Below are 26,939 nucleotides of genomic sequence, written 5' to 3'. Positions count from 1 at the left end.
CGTTAAAAATATGAGAAGTTGAGTCGATTTAAAAAAAAAAAAAAAAAAAGTTGTTCGTGACAGTCCTATTTTTAGCCTTCCTTAGCCCGTGACAGAACGGCTTGCTTGCTAATGCTCCCTAGCATCAGCATGCCGCCACCAGTAGATATAAACAATGCGCCTATTGGCTTGGAGCGATGTTGTGTATGAACTATAACCGATCATCTGCGTCACTGGAGGATCGCGATAGTGACAGTACTATCAACTCCCACTTGAAATTTGACGTGACCGAACCAAATGTGTGTTTTGTCTTCTTGTGTCCTGTAGACGTCGCTGAGAAATATCTTCGTCCTGACCAAGAGGACATGAAGCCTCCGAATGTTAAAGAGGAGGAAGAACATCCTTACATCGAAGAGCAAGAAAAGCCCGTTCGTGTCAAAGAGGAGGAGGTTGAGGATGATGTCACCAAGTCACCAATGACCTTCAAGTCATCAATGACCTTCGCCCCTTTAAAGAGTGAAGACGAAGTCAAGGGTGAGAGTGAGGAGGGCAGAGGGGCGGAGCCTCCAAACAGCATCTCGACTCCTCAAAATATGATGACAGAAAGTGATTCAGACCATTGGGGATCATCACGAGCAAAAAGTGATGACATAAGGTCTCTTTATTCTTCTGCTGACTTTGATGATGATGATGGTAATCTGGATGGTAATGATGAACACGCTGCTGGTGACAGGTCGTGTCACACTGACGACAAATCTTGGGAATGTTCTCACTGTGGGAAAACATTGAGTTCAAAAGGAGGTTTTAACAATCACTTGAGAAGACACACTGGGGGAAAACGTTTTGCTTGTACCCAGTGTAGCAAAAGCTTCTTTCAGAAGTCAGATTTAACAACACATAAAAGAATCCACAGTGGTGAGAAACCTTTTTCTTGCTCATATTGTGGCAAAACTTACTGTCAGCAGTCAGATTTAAAAATACACACAAGAAGACACACTGGGGAAAAACCTTTTGCTTGTACACACTGTGGCAAAAGCTTTTCTCAGCAGTCAATTTTAACAAAACATACAAGAACGCACACTGGGGAAAACCCTTTTGGGTGTACACATTGTGTCAAAAGGTTCTCTCAGAAGTCAGATTTAATAGCACATGCAAGAACACACACTGGGGAAAAACCTTTTTCTTGTTCAGATTGTGGTAAATGCTTCTCTCAAAAGTCAGATTTAACAACTCATACAAGAAGACAAAAACAAAATTTAAGCCACACAAGAAGACACACGGGAGAGAAACCTTATTCCTGCTCAAATTGTGGAAGAAGTTTCTCTTACAAGTCAAATTTAAGAAAACACACAAGAACACACAAGCTGCTTTTCCACCAGCAAGACCAGGAACTTTGAGTTTTGGGTCATGGGAGTTCTTGGTTGTAAAAGTTCAGCTGATGTAGAGACAACGCCCCTGAATTTGACCAATCACCCGTGGACATTGCGGCCCGCCCCCTCAAAGTTCCTGCCTGGCTCAGCAAGACCCTGCTGCCGAGATAGCACTTGGATGCCACCTGGGGAATTTAATTTAACCTGGTAATTGTTGTTGGTGGAAAAACACCCAAACTGAATTTTACCAAGGTCAACTGAAAAGTTATCCAAAAGTTCCGGCGGTGGAAAAACCCGCATAGTGAGAACGGAGAAGGAACCATTCAGTTGCAGTGTTTGTGTTAAAAGATTCTCTCGTAAAAAGCTTGCTGAGAGACACGAGTCTGCCGGTGATAATAGCAGCGATCTTTGAGGCTTAAAAAAAATGAAGGGAAGTGAGTCTGGTGTGCTGTAAAAGTGTCAATGATTTTGAATAAAAAAAACTGTCGGAAATATTTAATCCCCCTGCTGCTTATTATTGTTCTTATTATTAGTAGTTGGATTAAAACGCTCGCTCAAACGCGGATCTTTGAATTATTCTCAGATCAATTAATTATAATTCAACTATTCAAATTGTAAGATCAAGTTATTGAATGTTTTATTTGATGAACAGAAGACAGGGATGTGTCATAAGTCATATCGAATATGGATAGAGTAAAATGTGTGTGTATATTCCTCTGTTTATATGATGTGTGAATGAGCTCAGCTCATTCTCGAAGTGATGCACCTCATCTCTTCATTCATGTTCTCTCAACACCACCACACTGGATGTCAAATGAAACGGACAAGACCACGTCCGACCTTTATTTTGAGCGGGATTTCCCTGCCTACGAGTTTTACAAAACTAAAGTCGTGCTATGCTAACATCGAATATTGCGTTTAAACCAAGATCCCGTTTGAAACAAAACGCACAATTCAGTCATGACCAAAACGATTTCCAGCCAAGTTGGAATTCCGACGTTCGTTTTACGTCACAAATCTTGCGTTGGATTAGAAGACGCAATAGCGATGTCCCTTGGTGAACAAAAACAGTTCCAAAGTCCATTGCATAAATTGCAAACGCCCCGCCAAAAGGCACCCCCCCCCCCCCCCCCCCCCCACCCTTTCCGGATTTTGGTGTGATGTAGCATGCTAGCTGGTAGCTGTTCTGAGGCTGTACCCGCCCCGCTGCAATATGATTGGCTACAGCGTCGCTGGAAGGATATGACGAGATAACCATGGACGCCGCCATATTGGATTAGCAACCCATGAAGGGGTACCAAAAAAAAAAAAGTGCTGTGTGAAAGCGACCGAACGGAACACAGACGGGCCGAACCGAAACTGTAAATAATCCAACCTGTTACCGTGGGACTTATGATGCCCGAATGCATTTTGCATCTCGTATTTTTCTAGTAAGATGATTATCATTTCAGTTTATTACCTTTTTAAAAATTCTGTGTTAATATCAATTTAAAGGCCCAAGAATAATGTGTGTTAATAATGTGTTAAACACGAATATTTATGTTCAATATAATAAACTAAAAAAGTAATGGCTGTACAAAGTGGAAAAAAAATCTGTCAATTTACAATTAATTGGGAAGTATACTACTTTCTTTACTTTTCTTTTTTCTTTACTTTATATCAAATACGCTATCAAACATTTATTCATAGCTCGGGCCGGTACATTATATGCTATTACAACAAATTAAACTCATCCCTGATAATAAACATTCAGTTTACTTCAAAATGCTTGTTCAACTTTGATGGCAAATTTTTAAACTAGACATTCACCACAATAAACTTCAGCTCTTTTGAATAAGTCCAATTTAAACGGGCATTTAAACTTTACGATTATATCGGGAACAAAACATTGAAAAAGGGAATGAGACTTTCGAACTGCAGCAAAAATGGCGACATCTGCCGATGACTTGATGACAATGCTTTCTCTGAAGCCTCAGGACAATTTCCAGCAGCCAATCGTAACGCAGCGGGGGCGTGTCCTGCCCCTGACTTCCGCCGCACGTTTCTTTACGTGCTCACTGCACTGGCGGGCGGCCACATCGCGTTTAATCAGACGTCCTCTGCAAAATCATTCTTTCTGATTCGGTATTGAACTGAACACACAGGACTCCCATCACCATTTTGAAGGTCTGCGACACCATTTATTAAATGTCGGCGTGCGTTTAAACTCGTCTCGGTGCGCGTTGATGCTTCTCGGCCAAGTCAGCTTAGTTTTAGCTTAGCTTAGCTCGCTAGCCGCTAACAAAGAGAAGCACACAACACGTGGTCAGGAAGAGACCAAGTGTGACTTTGTTGGCATTATTGTGTCAAAAATGTCGGCGAGAACGACACCAAAGGACGAGGAGGAACTCTTTGGAGTCAAAGAAGAGAACGAGCAACATTTTCAACCGCTGGACGATGTTTGCGAGCAGCCTCGAATTGTTCTACACGCAGCAGGTTTGTACACTTCTTATTACTCTCCCTTGCTTAGCACTACTAAATAGCGTTAAAAAAAAATCACTGCAGTCCTCATTACTGTACACAGTAATTCAATTCAACTTTATTTCAGAGGACGGTTATACAATCATCAGACAGTCATACCAATCTATAATAGTATAGAATAGTAGAATAGTAGTAGAAAAGTAATATATAGTCTCTGACAAGATGTATGTGAGTTGAAGAACACTAGGATAATTTTTTTGGGGGTATTTTTATTGTAAATTGTAATATTAAATAGGGCTGCGCAATATATCGAAAAAATATCGATATCACGATATTGGCCCTTGCAATAATCATATCGCAAAGGCACGCAATAAGTTTTATATGGAATGTCATGCTTTTTATATGAATTTGACCAGTCAGATGCAAACTAAAATGTGCATCGCCATTCAATAGTTGAAAATGATAAAGACATAATTACAATTAATGAACTAAGATTACATGAAGGTTGCTTATTGTTAGGATTATTATATATTATTCCATATTTTCTCTTTATGACATAGATTTAATTGTAAAAGCATTTTACTCAGTGTTGTGCTATCTGTTTGGAACTGCTGCATGCATGTTTATTCAACCTCAGGACATCTGGAATGTGGGAGTGAAGAACTTTGCACCAGGACAATAGACAGTAGGGGTGTCACGATTCGCCAACTCCACGATTCGATTTAAATTTCGATTTTGGGGTCACGATTCGATTTTTTTTTTTTTTTTTTTTTCGCTCCCCCACTTTATAACACAGAGGCATATGCTTCTGTAGGCTAAGGCTAGTCTATGATCATTGGTTCTATTCATTGTACAGTAAATCTTATTTCAAAAGATCGGCTACATATAGGTGATGCAATTTCCATATTATTTTTGTGTAAATTTATGTAATATATGATAATTGACATTAGGCAGGAATGATCAAATTCAAAGAATTTATTTACAATATAAAGTTAACCGTCTTGTTCTTACTGAAGTGTAAAATAAAAAATAAAAAAACAAAAACAAAAAGTCACAGTGGGTGCCTGCCATCTATTGACTGTTTTTGGTTACAACAGTGTGCTGTGCGTTCCTCTTAAAATAATGTGCAATGTGCAACAACAACAAAAAATATATTGTATCCAAAGTCATGGAACAAATACAGCCTGAACAAACTATATCCCAACATTTACAGTTGCTGGGCATACTGTAGTGTGGTTCAAGTACACTAATTAAATGTTTGAATCCAGCGTTTTCCACAGCCGAATAAGGCTGCAGGTCTGCTGCTATAAATAGACCTATGGATCTGGCGTTTCGCGCGAGCTGAAGTGTGTGGAAGTTTCACTGTAAATGAGGATGAAATAGTTGGTTGGACCGTTGTTTTCCCACTTCTAGTTGAATTTGATAAATCTAAATCTTTGTGATGCCTGCGTAAATGTCCCGTCATGTTTGTCGTGTTTCCCGTGGCCGAGTACAGTACGCGCACATAGCATATCTTGCAAACTGTGGTCTTTTTATCGACAACGTGAACGTTGTCGACATAACTCACCGGGAACGCAAAATGTTTCCAAACTGGTGACGAGAGAAGCGGGAGCGGCTTGAAGCACCATTGCTGTGTCTGTCCGCGCTTGCCATCATGACTGCAGGAGAAGTCAGCTAACAAGTGCCGTTAGCTAGTAGCTGAATGGCTGCGTCTCATTTGCTTTCCTGGGAGGTGGTGGCGGGCGCAGGGGGGGGGGGGGGGGTGGGCGCATCGAATCGTGTGTCCTCTCTTCTATTTCGATGCTCGAAATCGTGACGTAATTTCGATCGATTTCGATAAAAAATCGAAATCGTGACACCCTTAATAGACAGTGTTCAAGGATTAGTGGTCGTAAAAAAGTTTTATGGTTAGAGGATGTCTCCTGTGTTTATGACTGTTGTATTTGTGATGCCACAACGATGCTATGTCTCAACCTCCTTTTATGAACACTTGTTAGCGAATTCCATGTAAAGACAGGAAATGTGAATGTGTGTCAGAATGAGCCAGAGGATTGTGACCAGCACACATCTCTCGCTCATCTCTCCTTGTACAAGTAAAGGCCTTGTTTTTCTTATTTTAATGTCTGTCTCCTTATTTGTGCAGTTTAAAAATGTCAAAGATGGTGTTTAAACCTGACATTTATTTTGCCCCATGAAAAATGTTTTTCTTTCGTTAGGTAATAAAAATGTAATTTCTTTAGGTAAATGTTAAATATCGCAATAATATCGATATCGCTATGTTCGGCGAGTATATCGTATATCGCATATCGCATGTTTTTCCAATATCGTGCAGCCCTAATATTAAATATTATGAAATCAGCTATATGGAAGATTGAAAATTGCAAATCTCTACTGCCACCTGTGGCCGAAAACAAACTGCACGCTCGTACACGCTGCGCGCACTCGTACGACCTTGAAAAAAATAATCACAGATATCGCATGATAACGCAATCGCATTTTTTTGGGTGACAAAAAATCGCAATTAGATTATTTTCCATAATCGTTGAGCCCTACTTGAAATTTGACTTAACCAAACCAAATGTGTGTTTTGTCTTCTTGTGTCCTGCAGACGTCGGTGAGAAATATCTTCGTCCTGACCAAGAGGACATGAAGCCTCCGAATGTTAAAGAGGAGGAAGAACATCCTGACATCGAAGAGGAGGAAAAGCCCGTTCGTGTCAAAGAGGAGGAGGTTGAGGATGATGTCACCAAGTTGCCACCGACATTCGCCCCTTTAAAGAGTGAAGATGAAGACAAGGGTGAGAGTGATGAGGATGCAGGGGTGGAGCTTCCAAGCAGCAGCTCTTCGTTTTCAGTAAAAAAAAAATAAATAAAAATAAATAAATAAATAAATACATTTTAAAAACACAGGGGGGGGGGGATGTTGGGCCGGGTTCGATATTAGTGTAAAAAAAAAAAATCTAAAATACAAAAGCCAATCTTGACTCTGTTGTGTCATCTAAAAAAGTGAAATGGAAACTTAAGTAAGTCAATGCTATATCACTCTAATTTCCTACAGGAAATATTTTTCCCCAAAATTTAAAAACACCTGAAATCTGCCACAAAAACAAATGGTTCAGAAGATTCCCAATGAAATGTGTTACCTTCACGGACCATGGGACACTACCCAACCGGCGCCACCACAACACAAGGATTGCTACAGAAATTGAAATCAAATCAGAGATGTTATGTCATATAAGCAGGTGTAACTTTATTTTGTCTACACTTTAGCATGTGTGAGTTTACTGACTGAAGATCGGCAAGATTTTTTTTTAAAATATTTATACTGAATTTATTTATTTATAAATCGTGTTTACATGTATGTTTCATGCCACATGAAAAGCTGGGAATGTTGAGTGGTAAAGTGTAACTAGGTGGAAAAAAAACTGATATTAAAAGGCTTAATTTGCCTTTATCTTACGATCCTGTAATATATAATAGATATTGTTCATTATAATTAACTTTTTGTTGGGGGGAAAAAAATACTTAAATGGACCTTGAAAAAAATAATCGCAGATATCGCATGATATCGCGATCGCATTTTTTGGGGTGAAAAAAAATCGCAATTAGATTATTTTCCATAATCGTTCAGCCCTACTTGAAATTTGCCTTAACCAAACCAAATATGTGTTTTGTCTTCTTGTGTCCTGCAGACGTCGGTGAGAAATATCTTCGTCCTGACCAAGAGGACATGAAGCCTCCAAATGTTAAAGAGGAGGAAGAACATCCTGACATCGAAGAGGAGGAAAAGCCCGTTCGTGTTAAAGAGGAGGCGGTTGAGGATGATGTCACCAAGTCGCCACCGACCTTCGCCCCTTTAAAGAGTGAAGATGAAGACAAGGGTGAGAGTGAGGAGGATGGAGGGGCGGAGCTTCCAAGCAGCAGCTCTTCATTTTCAATAAAAAAAATAAATAAATAAAAATAAATAAATAAAAAAAGGGGGGGGGATGTTGGGCTGGGGTCGATATTAGTGTAAAAAAAAAAAAATCTAAAATACAAAAGCCAATCTTGACTCTGTTGTGTCATCTAAAAAAGTGAAATGGAAACTTAAGTAAGTAAATACCATATCGCTCTAATTTCCTACAGGAAATATTTTTCCCCAAAATTTTAAAACAACTGAAATCTGCCACAAAAACAAATGGTTCAGAAGATTCCCAATAAAATGAAAACTAAGTTATATTAGAAAATGCAATTTCTGGAGAAATTGCGGGTGAATGCAGGAAGGCTGAATAAAAACCTGTGGAATGATTAGGAATAATATTGAATGATATTGAATGACCTGGAATGCTATACAATGACCTGGAATGACCTGAACATGCTAAATTTGGAATGGTTTGAATTTATACAGAAATATAGAAGCGGTTGAAGGAATAAAAATAGCACACAAATAAAAATAAATTAGCAAGAAACAAATTACGACAACAAGAAAGAAATCAAGTGAGCAATGGAGTCAGGAGCAAGTAATTGCAATGGAGTCAAGAGAGAAGAATTAAGTAAGCAATGAAGTAAGGAGCGTAGAATCGAGTAGCAATGGTGTAAGGAGTGACAAATTGAATCAGCAATGGAGGAAAGATTGAGGACTGGAGTAAGGCTCACTTTCTGTTGAAATCAGGTCACTTCCTGTTGAAATTGGGATACTTCCTATTGATAGGTCATGTCCTATTGAAATCAGGTCACTTTCTGTTGAAATCGTGACCCTTCCTGTTGATTTGACGCCACTTCTGGGTTACTTCCCGTTCATTTTAGGCCATTTCCGGGTCACTTCCTATTGAAATCAGGTCACTTCCTGTTGAAATCGTGTCACTTCCTGTTCATTTGATGCCACTTCTGGGTCACTTCCTGTTGATTTTAGACAATTTTCGGGTCACTTCCTGTTGAACTCAGGTCACTTCCTATTGATTTTAGGCCATTTCTGGGTAACTTCCTGTTCAAATTGGGTCACTTCCTGTTGAAAACAAGTCAGTTCCTGTTGATTTCAGGTCACTTCCGGGTCACTTCCTATTGAAATCAGGTCACTTTCTGTTGAAATCGTGTCACTTCATGTTGATTTGATGCCACTTCTGGGTCACTTCCTATTGATTTTAGGCCATTTCTGGGTAACTCCCTGTTCAAATTGGGTCACTTCCTGTTGAAAACAAGTCAGTTCCTGTTGATTTCAGGTCACTTCCGGGTCACTTCCTATTGAAATCAGGTCACTTTCTGTTGAAATTGTGTCACTTCCTGTTCATTTGATGCCACTTCTGAGTCACTTCCTATTGATTTTAGGCCATTTCTGGGTAACTTCCTGTTCAAATTGGGTCACTTCCTGTTGAAAACAAGTCAGTTCCTGTTGATTTCAGTTCACTTCCGGGTCACTTCCTATTGAAATCAGGTCACTTTCTGTTGAAATCGTGTCACTTCCTGTTCATTTGACGACACTTCTAGGTCACTTCCTGTTCATTTTAGGCCATTTCCGGGTCACTTCCTATTAACTCATTCACTGCCTTGGGCGAGTCAGTTCGTTAAAGTGAAAAATAGCGCCCCCTGCCTTTGACGAGTTAATCCGTCAATCCCTTACTTTTATGGCAAGCTGCGGATAAAAGTCTGGGGCATCAGATGTGTGATTTTCAAGGTTGTAGCCAATTTACTTCCACCGCTAGATGGCAGCACTGCCTTGGAAGTGAGCTTATCTACCGTGAAGCACCAGCGGAAGTTGAGGAGCGGAGCAGAGTGGAGCATATTAGCATAGCAGAGCATATTAGAATAGCAGATCAAGCATTATGTCTACTTTTAGACAGCTTACACTGGCGGAGAGTTTGTTGAAACCAAAGTCCAGCCAGAAACGTAGAGGATCGTCATCTTTGAACGATAATGACTATCAAAGAAGGGAAAAGATGACGTTGAGGAACAGAGTACCACGTGTGCAAACAGAGCCGCATGTTAGTCAACCCGTGAGCTCACAAGGCAGTCAGGAGAAATCTGTTGCTGCATCCATCGATTCCACTGAATGGACGGACACGTCATTTGACTCATCGGATGAGTATCTGCCCACAAAAACCCCTGACTGGAGCGAAGACTCGGACACATCGCAGAGTAGCGATGACGGTGAGAGCTAACGTGCTAACTCGCTAACTTTGCCTTTACTCGCGATCTCCTCGTCTTTCCGTTACATGCACTTCATTTATTACACTGTTGCCGCAGTTGCCATTACTAACGGCTGTACAGATGATGTATTTTATTGCCGTGGACGTAAATGTGTTGCGATAATGAGCTAACTTGCGCGATCGTCAAATTTAAACCCATCCTGCACGAGTTGTGTTTTTCTGTCGATGTGGGTGGGGATAAAAATGTGATACGGAGTACAGCATTGATGCTAGAAGGACTAGTTAGTCTTATTTATTGTTCTTCTTTCAGTGATCGACATCTGTGCATGTATATAAAAAGCTAGACTAAGTCAAGCAATGAGGAGAAAATGACTGGTGTAAATCGAAGGGTATAAAAGGGCGGGAAAATGTTTAGGAAAGGTCAAAAGGGAAAAAAAATCCAGGCAGCAGTAAAAATCATATGCTTCTATTATTTACAGATTGGCCATCCACCAGTCGGGTCTCACCGGTTGGCAGAGCAAAGAGAGGAAAAATAAAAAATCTGCAAAAAACTATAGCAATAAAACAAAAAGTAATCTTTTGATTCTATGTTTCACAGCAGGTACATCCAGAAATACTGCGGCTGCTTTGTGTGGGGCTAAGAGAGGTAAAAACGTGTTTAGTACAAATCACACCGCATCAATAAATACAAATTTCATGGTATTTATTTTTCTGTAATTTATAGTTGGATCATTGAACCGTAGTGAGGATCAATCCTGGAAGCAGACACACTGGAGGCCCAAAAGGATTCGCTTCACCGCTAAGCCCGGACCCCAGGGCTCTGCTGCGGAGCTGGAGTCAGACCTGCCGGTGGATTTTCTCGAGCTTTTCATCACCAATGAGCTGCTGCAGCATATTGTTGATGAGACAAATGCCAACGCGCTTGATTCGTTGCAGGAAAACCCCTGTGGACTTCCATACAGTAGAAGTCACGACTGGAGGCCACTTACTGTAGAAGAACTCAAAACCTTCCTTGGCCTAAGTTTCATTACAGGGTTCATCAAGAAACCTTTCTTGGAAGACTACTGGAGTGTAGAGGAATTTGAGAGCACACCTTTTTTTGGACAAACAATGTCCAGAAATAGATATCAAATTATTTGGAGGTTTTTACACTTCAATGGCACTGCACATGATTCATCGGAAAAAATGCACAAGGTCCGCCAAGTCCTGGACTATGTAGTGGCCAAATTCAAAGATCTGTACACGCCAAAACAAAACATTTGTATAGATGAGGGCGTGATGACGTGGCGTGGTCGGCTCTCCTTCAAAGTGTACGACCCCCAAAAACCCATCAAATATGGGATTAAATCATACGTTCTTTGTGATTCTGAGACTGGCTACTGCTTCAACTTGATGCCATACATCGGTGTATCCCATACCCTGCCTGACATCGTTTTTACACTACTTGACCGCCTCACAGGTCAGGGATATACCCTGTTTATGGACAATTTTTATAATTCCATTGGCCTCTGTGAGCGTCTTCTTTCAGCAAAGACGAACGTGTGTGGGACACTCGGAAAGAACCGTGGGGAGCCTCAGCTCATAAGAGAGGCAAACAAGACAAGCTTGGGGGCAAATGGCAAGCTGGTCTGTCACAATGAGAAGGTGATGGTCGTTGCATGGCAGGACAGGCGGACAGTCAAGATGGTGACAACCTGCTATAAAGACAGAACGCATCCTGTGGAAGTGTGGCAGGAGGGGAACAAGGAGAAAGTCACCGTTCTCAAACCGGAATGCGTTGCGGAGTACAATGCTTCAATGAATGGGGTGGACAAACTAGATCAAAACATTGTTTATTACCCCTTCCTCGGGTGCTCTGTAAATTGGTCAATGAAGTTTGTCACTTATCTTTTTCAATTGTGCATGTTCAATGCACATGTTCTATACAGAGTCAAAAACCCACAGAAGCCTGCAACCTTACTTGCGTTTATAAAAAAGGTTGTTGTTTCGTGGACAGTGAAAAAGCAAGTTGGACAGGGTGATGATGAGCAAGCTGTGGGGAAACAAACAAGGGCCCCATACATGAAAGACCCGGAGACTAGGCTTGATGGACAGTTGGGCAGGCATCGGCTAGAGAAGTTGGTGCCCACCAGCAAGAAGTTGGTGCCAACAAGAAGGTGTCGGGTGTGCCAACGAAAAGGCCTAAGGAGGGAGACCACCATGTGGTGTGCATCTTGCCATGTACCCTTGCACCCAGGAAGCTGCTTCACATCATACCACACCAAAAAAACAATACACATCATAGGGGCGATACACATTCTCTCACATGCACACGCACACATGCACACGCACACATGCACACACACACCCACACACACTTGTAAATAGTTGAAAGTTCATACAAGCAATGCGCACCCACATACTCGTGCATTTTTCCCACTTGTATATGTAGTTCAAAGTTTTTTTGTTTTGCTACATCTGAATTGTCAATAGTTATCAATAAATTTACCATAAAAATACATTTATCTGTGTTTTTTATGTTGTTGTAACGAAGGAAAGGACTGTTCAGATGTTTGAGATGCCACAAAAGCATCAAAGTCAAAATTTAACTCAAAAGGAACCTTTTCACAAAAAGCTGTTTTTCTCCGTTTTCTATTCAAAAACAGAAAAATTGGTTAAACTTAGTGTTGTTCTATTGCGAATAACTAGAGAAGGGAGAATGTTAGAAACTTACTTTTTTTTTTAAATGAAAGAAGAGGGTTTAACCTTTCCTTTGGTGGGTTCCATGTTTATATACCTATAGAGCAAAATATTCTGTGGGCCTTCAAAAATGAGTCAAAATCCTCAAAAATGGCTGGCAAGCTGAAGCTCGCTTTTCTGAAAATGGCTGGCAGTGAATGAGTTAAAATCCTGTTGAAATCGTGTCACTTCCTGTTGATTTGATGCCACTTCTGAGTCACTTCCTGTTGATTTTAGGCAATTTCTGGGTCACTTCCTATTGAAGTCAGCTCACTTCCTTTTGAAATCAAGTCACTTCCGGGTCACTTCCTGTTGAAAACAAGTCAGTTCCTGTTGATTTCGGGTCACTTCCGGGTCATTCATGTTGAAAACAAGTCACTTCCTGTTGAAATCAGGTTATTTCCTGTTGAAATCAGGTCACTTCCTATTCAAGCCGGGGCATTTCCTGGTGAGAATCCCGGGTGTACCTAATCAATTGGCCAAGATAGCCGCCACCCCGAGTGAGAATCTTGGGCGTAACTAATCAATTGGCCAAGATGGCTGCCGCTGAGGGCAAGCATAGGGTACAAAATAGGAAATTGTGGTTAAGGCGTGAATTTTGGAACTAAAAAAAGATGGAGAATTGGTGGACTACATTGAAGTTGGAATGTGGTGAATTGGATGAAGAATGTGGAAGTAAATGTGAAATGTAGAATGTAGGGAGAGGTAGGGTACAAAATGGGGAATTGTGGTAAGGCGTTAATTTTGGAAGTGAAAAAGAAGAGCTCATGGTGTGAATTGGTGGAATGTATTGAAGTTGGAACGAAGTGAATCGAATGAAAAATGTGGAAGTAAATATGAAATGTAGAATCTCCCATTATGAATACATTGGAAAAAACGTGTACGAAATCGGGAATTGCGAGTAAGGCGTGAATTTTGGAACAGGAAAAGAGCTCGTGGTAATGATTTGGTGGAATATATTGACGTTGGAATGAAGTAAATTGGATGAAAAATGTGGAAGGAAATTTTGAATCTTCCATTAAGAATGCATGAGGAAAAATTGGGTACAAAATCGGGAATTGTGGGTAAGGCGTGAATATTTGGAATATGTTTAAATTAGAAAGATGAGAATGGGATGAATCATGTGGAAGTAGGGGTCTTCCAGCCTAACAATGGTGACAAATAGGTGTTTTAATTTTCTATGTAAAAGTTGAAATGTATGCGGATGGACAATATCATCTCAACTCAATTTAGTCGACTTCAATCAATAGAGAGAGATTAAAATAGTTTTAGATTTGACCTTATATCGGCTGTCAGATTTTTAACAAGGCCAATACTTTTTTTTTCCTTTTTGTTTTTTTTGGGATGGGCCAATCCGAGTGTGCGGTGGCCCCAAGTCGAGGTGCACTGTAGAAACAATAATGCACATCATCTCACGCTTGAAATTTGACTTGACCAACCCAAATGTGTGTTTGTCTTCTTGTGTCCTGCAGACGTCGCTGAGAAATATCTTCGTCCTGACCAGGAGGACATGAAGCCTCCGAATGTTAAAGAGGAGGAAGAACATCCTTACATCGAAGAGGAAGAAAAGCCCGTTCGTGTCAAAGAGGAGGAGGTTGAGGATGACGTCACCAAGTCACCAATGACCTTCGCCCCTTTAAAGAGTGAAGACGAAGTCAAGGGTGAGAGTGAGGAGGGCAGAGGGGCGGAGCCTCCAAACAGGTTCTTAAATCCTCAAAACATGATTCCAGAAAGTGATGCAGACCACTGGGGACCATCACGAGCAAAAAGTGATGACATAAGGTCCCTTTCTTCTCATGATGATGATGATAATGATGATAATCTGCATGGAAATGATGAACATGCTGCTGATGATAGGTCGTGTCACACTGACGACAAATCCTGCGAATGTTCTCACTGTGGGAAAACATTGAGTTCAAAAAGAAGTTTGAAAATTCACTTGAGAAGACACACTGGGGAAAAACCTTTTTCTTGTTTAGATTGTGGCAAAAGCTTCTCTTTGAAGTCAAATTTAACAACACATACAAGAAGACACACTGGGGAAAAACCTTTTTCTTGCGCAGATTGTGGCAAAAGCTTCTCTTGCAAGTCATATTTAACAACACATAAAAGAATCCATAGTGGCGAGAAACCTTTTTCTTGCTCAGATTGTGGCAAAAGCTTCTCTCAGAAGTCAAATTTAACATTACATTCAAGAACACACACTGGGGAAAAACTTTTTGCTTGTACCCACTGTGGCAAAAGCTTCTTTCAGAAGTCACATTTAACATTACATTCAAGAACACACACTGGGGAAAAACCTTTTTCTTGCTCAGACTGTGGCAAAAGCTTCTTTCAGAAGTCACATTTAACATTACATTCAACAACACACACTGGGGAAAAACCTTTTTCTTGCTCAGACTGTGGCAAAAGCTTCTCCCGTAAGTCAGAATTAACGATACATACAAGAAGACACACTGGCAAGAAACCTTTTTCTTGCTCAGCCTGTGGCAAAATCTTCCCTGCCAAACCTGAATTAAGAAGCCACATAAGAACACACACACGGGACAGAAACCATATTCATGCACAAAATGTGGGGAAAGCTTTGCTTCCACCAATTCTTTAACAGCACATGCAAAAACACACACTGGAGAGAAACCGTATTCCTGCTCAGATTGTGGACAAAGTTTCTCTTCCACGTCAAATTTAAGAAAGCACACAAGAATACATGGTGGGAAGGAACCATTCAGTTGCAGTGTTTGTCCTAAAAGATTCTCTTGTAAAAAGCTTGCTGAGAGACACGAGTGTGCTGGTGACAATAGCAGCCATCTTTGAAGCTTCAAAAAATGAAGGGAAGTGAGACTGGTGTGCTGTAAAAGTGTCAATGCATCTTAAAAGTGTAAATGTAAGGCTTTCAAAACTACTCAACCTGTAAATATTAAATGTTTGCTGTTAATGTGTTTAAATGTTTTTTTTTGTACGTAATTTAGGAAGTTATTTTTGTTTGCTTCTGAATGTTGTTAATGGTTGTTTGTTGATGTTTGTACGTGTTGTGTATTTGCTTGTGTGAAGCACATTGAGTTGCCTTGTGTATGAAATAGAAATAAAGCCACCTTGCAATTTTCCCCAAATAAGCGTCGAGAATACGTTCAGACACACAAAGCCATCTGCGATTAAAATTTTTTGTGGAACAGTGTTATCACTGAAATGATTGACGCAAATGTCCTACTCTTTGTTGCTAACTCAACCACCACAGCTCCGTGCTAGCTAACACGCCATATGCTAGTGCATTTTGCACATTTTATCTTTCTATGTAACAATTTGGACATGATTAGCATACAATATTCAGATGACATCAGAACAAAATTGTGTCCATACCTGGTTTTGATTCTTTCATTTTTCATGGAATAATATAATTTCTGTTCATGTGGCACTTTTGCCTCTGCAGGCAAATTCTTCTTGTCGTCAAACAACCTTTCATCACATTTTGAAATCAAAATACACATCAAATGGAGTAGATGCCACCTGGACTTCCGGGCTTCACACACCAGCTCCGTTTCCGGCCACTGCTGCGACTCACAGGCGGCGTTCCGACAAAAATGATCACATTAAGAGAACCGACAGTACAATGCAATTGCATTTGTACTTCTGAGTGTGGCGCTGATGAGATGATGCTCCCCCTGGTGGGAAGTGTGTGGCAATACCTTACATCCCTAGCCAATCAGCATTAGTGCCCTCCCTACATAAGGAGTCAGTTGGTACCTGCCCTCAACTTACTCCTTGGCTCTGAGGTCCGCCTCCTTGACTTCAATGGCTTGTCATCATCAGTCATCACAAACATTTTACCTTTATTGGAAGGTAAGTGTTGCGTCAAAACTTTGCTGAAGGAAAGTGTGAGAGCCACAGATGACAAAAACTGGCCAAAAGTCATTTGTATTACTTGCAGTACAAATAAATGTTGCATATATATATATATCAATAATATATAAGATACTGTATCACCTTCCCATGGGCTCACCACCGGTGGGAGGGGCCACAGAGGTCGGGTGCAGTGGAGGCTGGGTGGCAGCCATGGGAGGAGACCTTGGCGGACCGACCCCCAGCTGCAGAAGCTGGCTCTTGGGACATGGAATGTCACCTCTCTGGCAGGGAAGGAGCCTGAGCTGGTGTGTGAGGCAGAGAAGTTCCGACGAGACATAGTCGGACTCTCCTCCACACACGGCTTGGGCTCTGGTACCAGTCCTCTCGAGAGGGGTTGGACTCTCTTCCAGTCTGGAGTTGCCCATGGTGAGAGGCGCAGAGCAGGTGTGGGCAGTCTTATTGGCCCCCGACTCAGCGCCAGTACGTTGGGGTACACCCCGGTAGATGAGAGGGTAGCCTGCCTCCGCCTTCAGGTGGGGTGACGGGTCCTGACTGTTGTTTGTGCATATGCACCAAACGGCAGTTCAGAGTACCCACCCTTTTTGGAGTCCCGAGAGGGTGTGCTGGAGGGTGCTTCCCCGGGGACTTCACTGCTCACGTGGGCAATGACAGTGAGACATGGAGGGACGTGATTTTGAGGAACAGCCCTCCCGGTCAGAACCCGAGTGGTGTTTTGCGATTGGACTTCTGTGCTCATCACGGATTGTCCATAACGAACACCATGTTCAAATATAGGGGTGTCCATATGTGTACTTGGCACCAGGACACCCTCGGCTAGGAGTTCCATGATCGACTTTGTAGTCGTGTCATTGGATTTGTGGCCGCATGTTTTGGACACTCGGGTGAAGAGAAGGGTGGAGCTGTCAACATATCACCACCTGGTAGTGTGTTGGCTCCAAGGGTGGGGGAAGATGCCGGTCCGACCTGGCAGACCCAAACGTATTGTGAGGGTTTGCTGGGAACGTCTGGCGGAATCCCCTGTCAGAAAGAGTTTCTCCCTCTGGCAGAACTTCTCCCTTGTCCCGGGGGAGGAGAGGGTTCCGAGGGGGCTATGTTCCGCGCCTCCATTGTTGAGGCAGCCGATCGGAGCTGCGGCCATAAGGTAGTCGGTGCCTGTCACGGCGACAATCCTCGAACCACCAGCAGTAAGGCATGCCGGCAAGCTGAAGAAGGAGTCCTATCGGGCCTTTTTGGCCTGTAGTCCTGCGGAGGCAGCAGACAGTTACCGGCTGGCCAAGCGGAACGCGGCTTCGGCGGTCGCTGAGGCAAAATCTCGGACATGGGAGGAGTTCGTTTGAGGCCATGGAAAATGACTTCCGGACGGCTCGAGGAAATTCTGGTCCACCATCCGGCGTCTCAGGAGAGGAAAGCAGTTCACCATTAACACTGTATAATGGAGATGGTGTGCTGCTGACTTCGACTCGGGACGTCGTGAGTCGGTGGGGGGAATACTTTGAAGATCTCAATTGCACCAAGACGTCTTCCTTTGAGGAAGCAGTCTGGCGAATCTGAGGTGGGCTCTCCTATCTCCGGGGTCAAAGTCAATGAGGTGGTTGGAAATCTCCTTGGTGGCAGGGCCCCGGGGGTGGATGAGATCCGCCCGTAGTTCCTAAAGACTCTGGATGTTGTGGGGCTGTCGTGGTTGACACGCCTCTAACGCTCCTTGGTAAATAATTTGCAACGCTATTGCTCAAGATTTATTTATTTTTTGCATTTTTATATATTTTAGTTTGGTTTTAAGGTATTTACAAAGACAAAGGGCAAGGTTAAAATGTTAATTTAAAGATGCCGGGAGAATTTGTCGGCTGCGTGACGTCACTCTCGTGGATTTTGACAGCACGCACGTATTATTTTTTTTTTCACTCACTCACTCACAGAAGCTAACGTGTGAATGAGTGAGTGAAAAAAAAATCCGTGTGTGCTTTCAAATTGCCGCAGGAGTGACGTCACGCAGCTGACAATTTCGCCCGGCCCCATTTGCGACACGCCACCCCCCCCCCCCACGCCCGCTCTGCGATTGGCTGGAGGGGTGTAAACACTGTCTTTCCACAGAAACGTCCCGCTGTTTACAAACCAAACATCCATCCATCCATTTTCTTGACCGCTTATTCCTCACAAGGGTTGCGGCTGGCGCCTATCTCAGCTGGCTCTGGGCAGTAGGCGGGGTACACCCTGAACTGGTTGCCAGCCAATCGCAGCAAACCAAACACAAAATTGCAAAATACAGGCTGGGGCGGTGGGGGTTTAGGACAAAATCACCACCAGAAATTAAGAGAAGCCCAGATCTGTAAATTGACAAGTAGTTTGTTTGTTGAAATCCTGCATTTAAAAAAGTGCATTTTCCTGCGTGAAACCGGCAGACTGGGCCTTTAAACTCATAACATTTGGTGGTTAAATCTCATCCCTGATAATAAACATTCAGTTTACCTCAAAATGCTTGTTCAACTTTGATGGCGAATTTTTAAACTGAACATTCACCACAAAAAAATTGAACTCTTTTCAGTAAGTCAAATTTAAACGGGCATTTAAACTTTACAATTATATCGCGATCAAAATACTGAAAAAGGGAATGAGACTTTCGATTCCAACTGCAGCAAAAATGGCGACATCTGCCGATGACTTGATGGCATTGCTTGCTCTGAAGCCCCCGGACAATTTCCAACAGCCAATCGTAACGCAGCGGGGGCGTGTCCTGCCTGACTTCCGCCGCACGTCTCCATTCGTTTCTTCACGTGCTCACTGCCGTGGCCGGCGGCCACATCGCGTTTCATCAGACGTCCTCTGCTAATTCATTCTTTTTGATTTGGTGTTGGACTGAACACACAGGACTCCCTTCACCATTTGGAAGGTCTGCGACACAATTTATTAAATGTCGGCGTGTGTTTAAACTCGTCTCGGTGCGCGTTGATGCTTCTTGGCCTTAGTTAGCTTAGTTTAGCTTAGCTTAGCTTAGCTCGCCAGTCGCTAACAAAGAGAAGCACATAACACGTTTGTCAGGAAGAGACCAAGTGTGACTTTGTTGGCATTATTGTGCCAAAATGTCGGAGAGAACGACACCAAAGTACGAGGAGGAACTCTTTGGAGTCAAAGAAGAGAACGAGCAACATTTTCAACCGCTGGACGATGTTTGCGAGCAGCCTCGAATTGTGCTACACGCAGCAGGTTTGTACACTTCTTATTACTTTCCCTTGCTTAGCACTACTATATAGCGTTAAAAAAATTCACTGCAGTCCGCATTACTGTACACAGTAATTCAATTCAACTGTTATTTTAAATAGTGAAATAAATTGATTTGATTGGTTGATTCCGGACAGGGGCCGATTATACAGTCATGAGACAGTCATACCAATGTATCTGACAAGACGTGTGCGATTTTAAGAACACTTAGGTGCACAATAAGACTGTATTAAAACGGTGGTACAATACTACAAATTAATTTTTTTTTTGTCGGTGTACTTTTTTAAAAAAAAATTTTACAAAACAGTCACAGTTTTGTCATGATTACTGCATTATTATATTCAACTGCTGTTGCAACCAGTGTTAATTTTGACAAATTTTAATTTAGTTTTAGTTATAGTCTTTTGACTAAAATTAACAAGTTTCAGTCATAATTTAGTATTCTGATTGTATTTTAGTTTTGATCCAATTTTAGTCGACTAAATTCACAGTTTAGTCTATTTTCCTTCAGCATACGTTTAAACTTTTATACAGAAAATTATAGCACACCTATTTGTGACTTTAGTTTAACACGCAAGACACATTTCATACAATGGTGTCTTTCTTGTTTCAATGAATCATGTTCAACTGACAATATTGTAACTTTTCACCTGAATAAGAAAAAGTGCATAATTAAATTGCTTGAGATTAATCTTACAGCTGCACAATTTATGTTTATGTACAGCACTTTGTATACAGGAATGACTGTTCTTAGAGCGCTTTATAAATAAAGTTGAGTTGAGTTAACGTGCAGTGAACACAAAATTTTTTGAGTGGTTCTTTTCTCATTCATTCTGATTGGATTGTGTGAATTTTCACGACTGTGTTGTTTTCATTTTCATTTTAGTCATTGACGAAATTGTCAGTCAATTTTAATCATAGTTATTGTCTGAACGAATTTTCGTCAGGAAAAACAATTAGTCACGAAAATTATGATGTAAATTTTTCGGCGACAAAAATATTACTGGTTGCAACTGTAGCATTCACGAAGACGGGAGTCAATGACAATCGATTCCGTTTTGCAAATCAGTGCCGAGTTCATATGGGCATATATGCGAACTGCGCACAAGACGACACGTGAAAATGGAATGAAGCGGTTGCGCGTAATTAAGGTAAATTGAGTTCAATTCAACGGTTATAAGCGGTTACGAAACACAGTCGACTCCGCGTACCCATGTTCCCCTCCGGGAACCTGGTTGACGTCCCGCTCGTGAATGCGTCTGATTATCCGTCTTTTACACGAATACAAAAAGTTAGTATTCCTCGTTGGAGATCGTTGCCGAACCATTATGATTTGACGAGGGGTTCTTGACCTGGTTAAAATAGTCCGTGTGCCACGTAGAGGTGTGCAAAATTTCCGATTCTTAGATTATTCACGATTCGGCCGTGGAACAATCGAGAACGATTCACAAACGTCCAAATTCCGATTATATAAATATGCCAAGGGAAGCGAAACGAGCGAAAAGTACGCGGAACTGAAACGCAGTAGCGCACGCGGTCTTCGGGACGCTTTTGGAACGGACCGAGAGTACACATCCACAACTCACGCCTCGAGATTCAAAACAACAACAAGCATGGCTGAGCTGACCAACCCACCTCTTCGTGAGATCAGACCTGCTCCGAAAAGGCAAACAACTTCAGGCGGAAGTATCAGCTAGCTGGCTGCAGTGCGTCGGTTAGCGTTCTACAGGGCGCCGCGCAGTGATACGAACGAACGAACAGAAAAGTAGTGGCTGGCGGTAATGGCGTCTGACTTTATTCAGAAAAGAGTATTGTGGTGGAAATGTATCACGCTTTTGAAAACAAAAAGTTTTTAGAAGAAAAACGCTTTATTTCCGAGACCCCAGCCAGCTTGCTGGACTATTTTCTTTTTTATTTTCTTCTCGTCCAACGTCGAACCAGAACGCGTGTCACCGAACGCTGTCAGAAAGAAGTCAGTGCTGATCGCACACACGGGAGGTGAGGATCAAATCGAGATTCATGTTAAAAAAGCCGAACGATCCCATTAATGTTTACACGTTCATGTTTACACAAGTTAAAAAGCAGAAAAGCACTTGAGGTTTTTTTTTTTTTTTGTACCTCTGAGAAACTTTAATGTTTACATGTTCATCTTTACACAACTTAAAAAGCAGGAAAGCACTTTTTTTTTTTTTTAGGCATTTGTATTGAAGTAGTAGTTCACATTGTCTTTCATTTATACCTCAGTGCACTTTTGAGTGGATAAAAATAATATATTTTTGCTCAATGCTATGTTTTATTCTGTTGAAGACTGAATATACTTAAAAGCTGTTGTTACAGAATGAGGACTTGAGTATTTTATTTACTGTTTTGAACTGTTAACTTGATACTGAAATAGTAGTTTATGTAGGCCTGAGAGGACTTTTGTACTATTTTTGTAACTAATGTACGAAACATTAAAAGCACAAAAATACATTGTTTTTTTTCTGCTGCCTGGGGGGAAATCAATAATCGTTTTATAATCGAATCGTAGCCTCTGAATCGTAATCGCAATCGAATCGTGAGGTGCCCCAAGATTCCCACCTCTAGTGCCACGTCATCCTGTGCTTCCAGCATGTGAGCAGTAATAATTTAGACAAAATTTTTTTGTTACGAAAAAAATTTTTCCAGGCGAAAATTCAAAACTAAAGTAGAAGCCATTCATTGAGACTAGTGTTGTTGCGATACCCTTTTTTTTTGGTCCCCGATTCCAATACCCAGTTTTTTCGTATCGATGCTGGTACCGTACCGATACCAATGGGTTTTTTTCCCAACATGAAAATTGAAAAAACTGCCCTACCATTGGTTCAGAACATTCAAGGGCCAATAGGATATCTTGGCTCGGCATGCAGTGAACATGTCACACATCAGTGAATGTCGTGCACACGCAAGAAACAAAATGTTGGACCAAATGTCCAATATTAGTGTCAGAAATAATGGTATCGGCATGTTACTTGTTAGTACTCTGGGCCTCTCCCGAGACCAGTATCGGTATCGGAACAACACTAATAGGCTATAATTAAATTGATTGACAATTTTCTCAATGACAAAAACGAATTTCGAAAACAACACAGTGACGAAAATTCACACAATCCAACCAGAAGGAAGGAAACGTGTGTTGGAGAAAAGGACCACTCAGACACTGTTCAGTGCCACTGCACTTTGTTTAATGTAATTTCGTGAATTTATTTCATATTATTTATTTCATTGTGCAGCTATAAGATTAATCTCAAGCAATTATGCACTTTTTATTTAAATGAAAACTAAGTGATATTAGAAAATGCAATTTCTGGAGAAATTGCGGGTGAATGCAGTAAGGGTGAATAAAAACCTGTGGAATGATTAGGAAGAATATTGAATGACCTGGAATGCTATACAGTGACCTGGAATGACCTGAACATGCTAAATTTGGAATGGTTTGAATTTATACAGAAATATAGAAGCAGTTGAAGGAAGAAAAATAGCACACAAATAAAAATAAATTAGCAAGAAACAAATTAACAAGACAACAAGAAAGAAGTCGAGTGAGCAATGTAGGAAGGAGCAAGTAATTGAGGAAGCAATGGAGTCAAGAGAGAAAAATTAAGTGAGCAATGAAGTAAGGAGCGTAGAATCGAGTAGCAATGGTGTAAGGAGTGACAAATTGAATCAGCAATGGAGAAAAGATTGAGGACTGGAGTAAGCAATGGAGTAACGGTCACTTCCTGTTGAAATTGGACTACTTCCTATTGATAAGTCACTTCCTGTTGAAATCGGGCCACTTCCTGTTGAAATTGGGCTACTTCCTATTGATAGGTCACTTCCTGTTGAAATCGGGCCACTTCCTGTTGAAATTGGGCTATTTCCTATTGATAGGTCACTTCCTGTTGAAATCGGGCCACTTCCTGTTGAAATTGGGCTACTTCCTATTGATAGGTCACTTCCTGTTGAAATCGGGCCACTTCCTGTTGATTCTAAGTCACTTCCAGGTCACTTCCTATTGAAACAGGTCACTTCCGGGTCACTTCCTGTTGAAAACAAGTCAGTTCCTGTTGATTTCAGGTCACTTCCTATTGAAATCAGGTCACTTTCTGTTGAAATTGTGTCACTTCCTGTTGAAATTGTGTCACTTCCCGTTGATTTAAAGCCACTTCTGAGTCACTTCCTGTTCATTTTATGCCATTTCCGGGTCACTTCCTGTTGAAATCAGGTCACTTCCTGTTGATTTTTGGCCATTTCTGGGTCACTTCCTGTTCAAATCAACAGGTCACTTCCTATTGAAATCAGGTCACTTCCGGGTCACTTCCTGTTGAAAACAAGTCAGTTCCTGTTGATTTCAGGTCATTTCCTATTGAAATCAGGTCACTTCCTGTTGAAATCGTGTTGTTTCCTGTTGATTTGATGCCACTTCTGGGTCACTTTCTGTTGATTTTAGGCCATTTCCGAGTCACTTCCTGTTGAAATCAGGTCACTTCCTGTTGATTTTTGGCCATTTCTGGGTCACTTCCTGTTCAAATCAACGGGTCACTTCCTATTGAAATCAGGTCACTTCCGGGTCACTTCCTGTTGAAAACAAGTCAGTTCCTGTTGATTTCAGGTCACTTCCGGGTCATTCCTGTTGAAAACAAGCCACTTCCTGTTGAAATCGGGTTATTTCCTGTTGAAATCAGGTCACTTCCTATTCAAGCCGGGGCATTTCCTGGCGAGAATCCCTGGTGTAACAAATCAATTGGCCAAGATGGCCGCCACCCCTAGTGAGACTCTTGGACGTAACTTAATCAATTGGCCAAGATGGCTGCCGCTGAGGGCAGGCGTAGGGTACAAAATAGGAAATTGTGATTAAGGTGTGAATTTTGGAACTAAAAAAGGAGAATTGGTGGACTACATTGAAGTTGGACTGTAGTGAATTGGATGAAGAATGTGGAAGTAAATGTGAAATGTAGAATGGAGGGAGAGGTAGGGTACAAAATGGGGAATTGTGGTAAGGCGTTAATTTTGGAAGTGAAAAAGAAGAGCTCATGGCGTGAATTGGTGGAATATATTGAAGTTGGTACAAAGTGAATCGGATGAAAAATGTGGAAGTAAATGTGAAATGTAGAATCTCCCATTATGAATACATTGGAAAAAACGTGTAGGAAATCGGGAATTGCGAGTAAGGCGTGAATTTTGGAACAGGAAAAGAGCTCGTCGTATGATTTGGTGGAATGTATTGACGTTGGAATGAAGTAAATTGGATGAAAAATGTGGAAGGAAATTTTGAATCTTCCATGAAGAATGCATGAGGAAAAATTGGGTACAAAATCGGGAATTGTGGGTAAGGCGTGAATATTTGGAATATGTTTAAATTGAAAGATGAGAATGGGATGAATCATGTGGAAGTAGGGGTCTTCCAGCCTAACAATGGTGACAAATGGGTGTTTTAATTTTCTATGTAAAAGTTGAAATGTATGCGGATGGACAATATCAACTCAACTCAATTTAGTCGACTTAGAGAGATTAAAATAGTTTTAGATTTGACCTTATATCGGCTGTCAGATTTTTAACAAGGCCAATACTTTTTTTCCTTTTTCTTTTTGTTTTTTGGGATGGGCCAATCAGTGTGCGGTGGCCCCAAGTCGAGGTGCACTGTAGAAACAATAATGCACATCATCTCACGCTTGAAATTTGACTTGACCAACCCAAATGTGTGTTTGTCTTCTTGTGCCCTGCAGACGTCGCTGAGAAATATCTTCGTCCTGACCAAGAGGACATGAAGCCTCCGAATGTTAAAGAGGAGGAAGAACATCCTTACATCGAAGAGGAAGAAAAGCCCGTTCGTGTCAAAGAGGAGGAGGTTGAGGATGACGTCACCAAGTCACCAATGACCTTCGCCCCTTTAAAGAGTGAAGATGAAGTCAAGGGTGAGAGTGAGGAGGGCAGAGGGGCGGAGCCTCCAAACAGGATCTTAAATCCTCAAAACATGATTCCAGAAAGTGATGCAGACCACTGGGGATCATCAAAAGCAAAAAGTGATGACATAAGGTCCCTTTCTTCTCATGATGATGATGATAATGATGATAATCTGCATGGTAATGATGAACACGCTGCTGATGATAGGTCGTGTCACACTGACTACAAATCCTGCGAATGTTCTCACTGTGGGAAAACATTGAGTTCAAAAAGAAGTTTGAAAATTCACTTGAGAACACACACTGGGGAAAAACCTTTTTCTTGTTTAGATTGTGGCAAAAGCTTCTCTTGGAAGTCAGATTTAACAAAACATACAAGAAGACACACTGGGGAAAAACCTTTTTCTTGTTTAGATTGTGGCAAAAGCTTCTCTTGGAAGTCAGATTTAACAAAACATACAAGAAGACACACTGGGGAAAAACCTTTTTCTTGTTTAGATTGTGGCAAAAGCTTCTCTGACAAGTCAGATTTAACAAAACATACAAGAAGACACACTGGGGAAAAACCTTTTTCTTGTTTAGATTGTGGCAAAAGCTTCTCTGACAAGTCAGATTTAACAACACATACAAGAATCCATAGTGGCGAGAAACCTTTTTCTTGCTCAGACTGTGGCAAAAGCTTCTCTTGGAAGTCAGCTTTAACAACACATACGAGAAGACACACTGGGGAAAAACCTTTTTCTTGTTTAGATTGTGGCAAAAACTTCTTTTGGAAGTCAGATTTAACAGCACATACAAGAAGACACACTGGGGAAAAACCTTTTTCTTGTTTAGATTGTGGCAAAAACTTCTTTCGGAAGTCACATTTAACATTACATTCAAGAACACACACTGGGGAAAAACCTTTTTCTTGTTTAGATTGTGGCAAAAGCTTCTCTCAGAAGTCAGCTTTAACAACACATACAAGAATCCATAGTGGCGAGAAACCTTTTTCTTGCTCAGACTGTGGTAAAAGCTTCTCTTTGAAGTCAGCCTTAATGATACATACAAGAAGACACACTGGAAAAAAACTTTTTGCTTGTACCCACTGTGGCTTTCGGAAGTCACATTTAACATTACATTCAAGAACACACACTGGGGAAAAACCTTTTTCTTGCTCAGCCTGTGGCAAAAGCTTCCCTGCCAAGCCTGAATTAAAGAAGCCACATAAGAACACACACACGGGACAGAAACCATATTCATGCACAAAATGTGTGGAAAGCTTTGCTTCCACCAATTCTTTAACAGCACATGCAAAAACACACACTGGAG

The 26,939-nt window shown here is 41.4% G+C and overlaps 3 protein-coding genes across 3 annotated transcripts in view; all 3 read left to right on the top strand.

Annotated features, from left to right (window-relative positions):
- Nucleotides 1-26,939, top strand: part of LOC144012308 (uncharacterized) — a 78,739-nt gene that overhangs the window by 15,953 nt on the left and 35,847 nt on the right. The window contains exons 4-6 of the mRNA XM_077511726.1: nucleotides 14,600-15,072; nucleotides 16,376-16,381; nucleotides 25,906-26,655. Of these exons, the coding sequence (XP_077367852.1) occupies nucleotides 14,600-15,072; nucleotides 16,376-16,381; nucleotides 25,906-26,655 (1,229 nt within the window). The remainder of the gene's footprint in view (nucleotides 1-14,599; nucleotides 15,073-16,375; nucleotides 16,382-25,905; nucleotides 26,656-26,939) is intronic.
- LOC144000844 (uncharacterized) lies at nucleotides 3,348-14,520 on the top strand. Its single transcript, XM_077494525.1, has 5 exons — nucleotides 3,348-3,824; nucleotides 6,418-6,606; nucleotides 7,501-7,689; nucleotides 14,121-14,410; nucleotides 14,506-14,520. Exons 1-5 carry the CDS (start codon nucleotides 3,701-3,703, stop codon nucleotides 14,518-14,520), a joined length of 807 nt encoding a protein of 268 aa, XP_077350651.1. The 5' UTR covers nucleotides 3,348-3,700.
- On the top strand, nucleotides 19,369-25,716 carry LOC144000463 (uncharacterized). The gene is made up of 3 exons (XM_077494330.1): nucleotides 19,369-19,710; nucleotides 25,452-25,668; nucleotides 25,710-25,716. The coding sequence occupies exons 1-3, from the start codon at nucleotides 19,587-19,589 to the stop codon at nucleotides 25,714-25,716; spliced, it is 348 nt and encodes a 115-aa protein (XP_077350456.1). The 5' UTR covers nucleotides 19,369-19,586.

Source organism: Festucalex cinctus, chromosome 1 (assembly GCF_051991245.1).
Source record: "Festucalex cinctus isolate MCC-2025b chromosome 1, RoL_Fcin_1.0, whole genome shotgun sequence".
NCBI classification, from domain to species: Eukaryota; Metazoa; Chordata; class Actinopteri; order Syngnathiformes; family Syngnathidae; genus Festucalex; species Festucalex cinctus.
The sequence above is the reverse complement of the archived record's forward strand: the minus strand, read 5'-3'. Positions and strand labels throughout refer to the sequence as shown.

Excerpts from the sequence above, each read along its gene's own strand:
- LOC144000844 (XM_077494525.1), top strand. The coding sequence starts at position 3,701 with ATGTCGGCGAGAACGACACCAAAGGACGAGGAGGAACTCTTTGGAGTC. Across the intron at positions 3,825-6,417 it reads AATTGTTCTACACGCAGCAG|ACGTCGGTGAGAAATATCTT; the intron begins GTTTGTACACTT and ends TGTGTCCTGCAG. Across the intron at positions 6,607-7,500 it reads GAGTGAAGATGAAGACAAGG|ACGTCGGTGAGAAATATCTT; the intron begins GTGAGAGTGATG and ends TGTGTCCTGCAG.
- LOC144000463 (XM_077494330.1), top strand. The coding sequence starts at position 19,587 with ATGTCGGAGAGAACGACACCAAAGTACGAGGAGGAACTCTTTGGAGTC. Across the intron at positions 19,711-25,451 it reads AATTGTGCTACACGCAGCAG|ACGTCGCTGAGAAATATCTT; the intron begins GTTTGTACACTT and ends TGTGCCCTGCAG.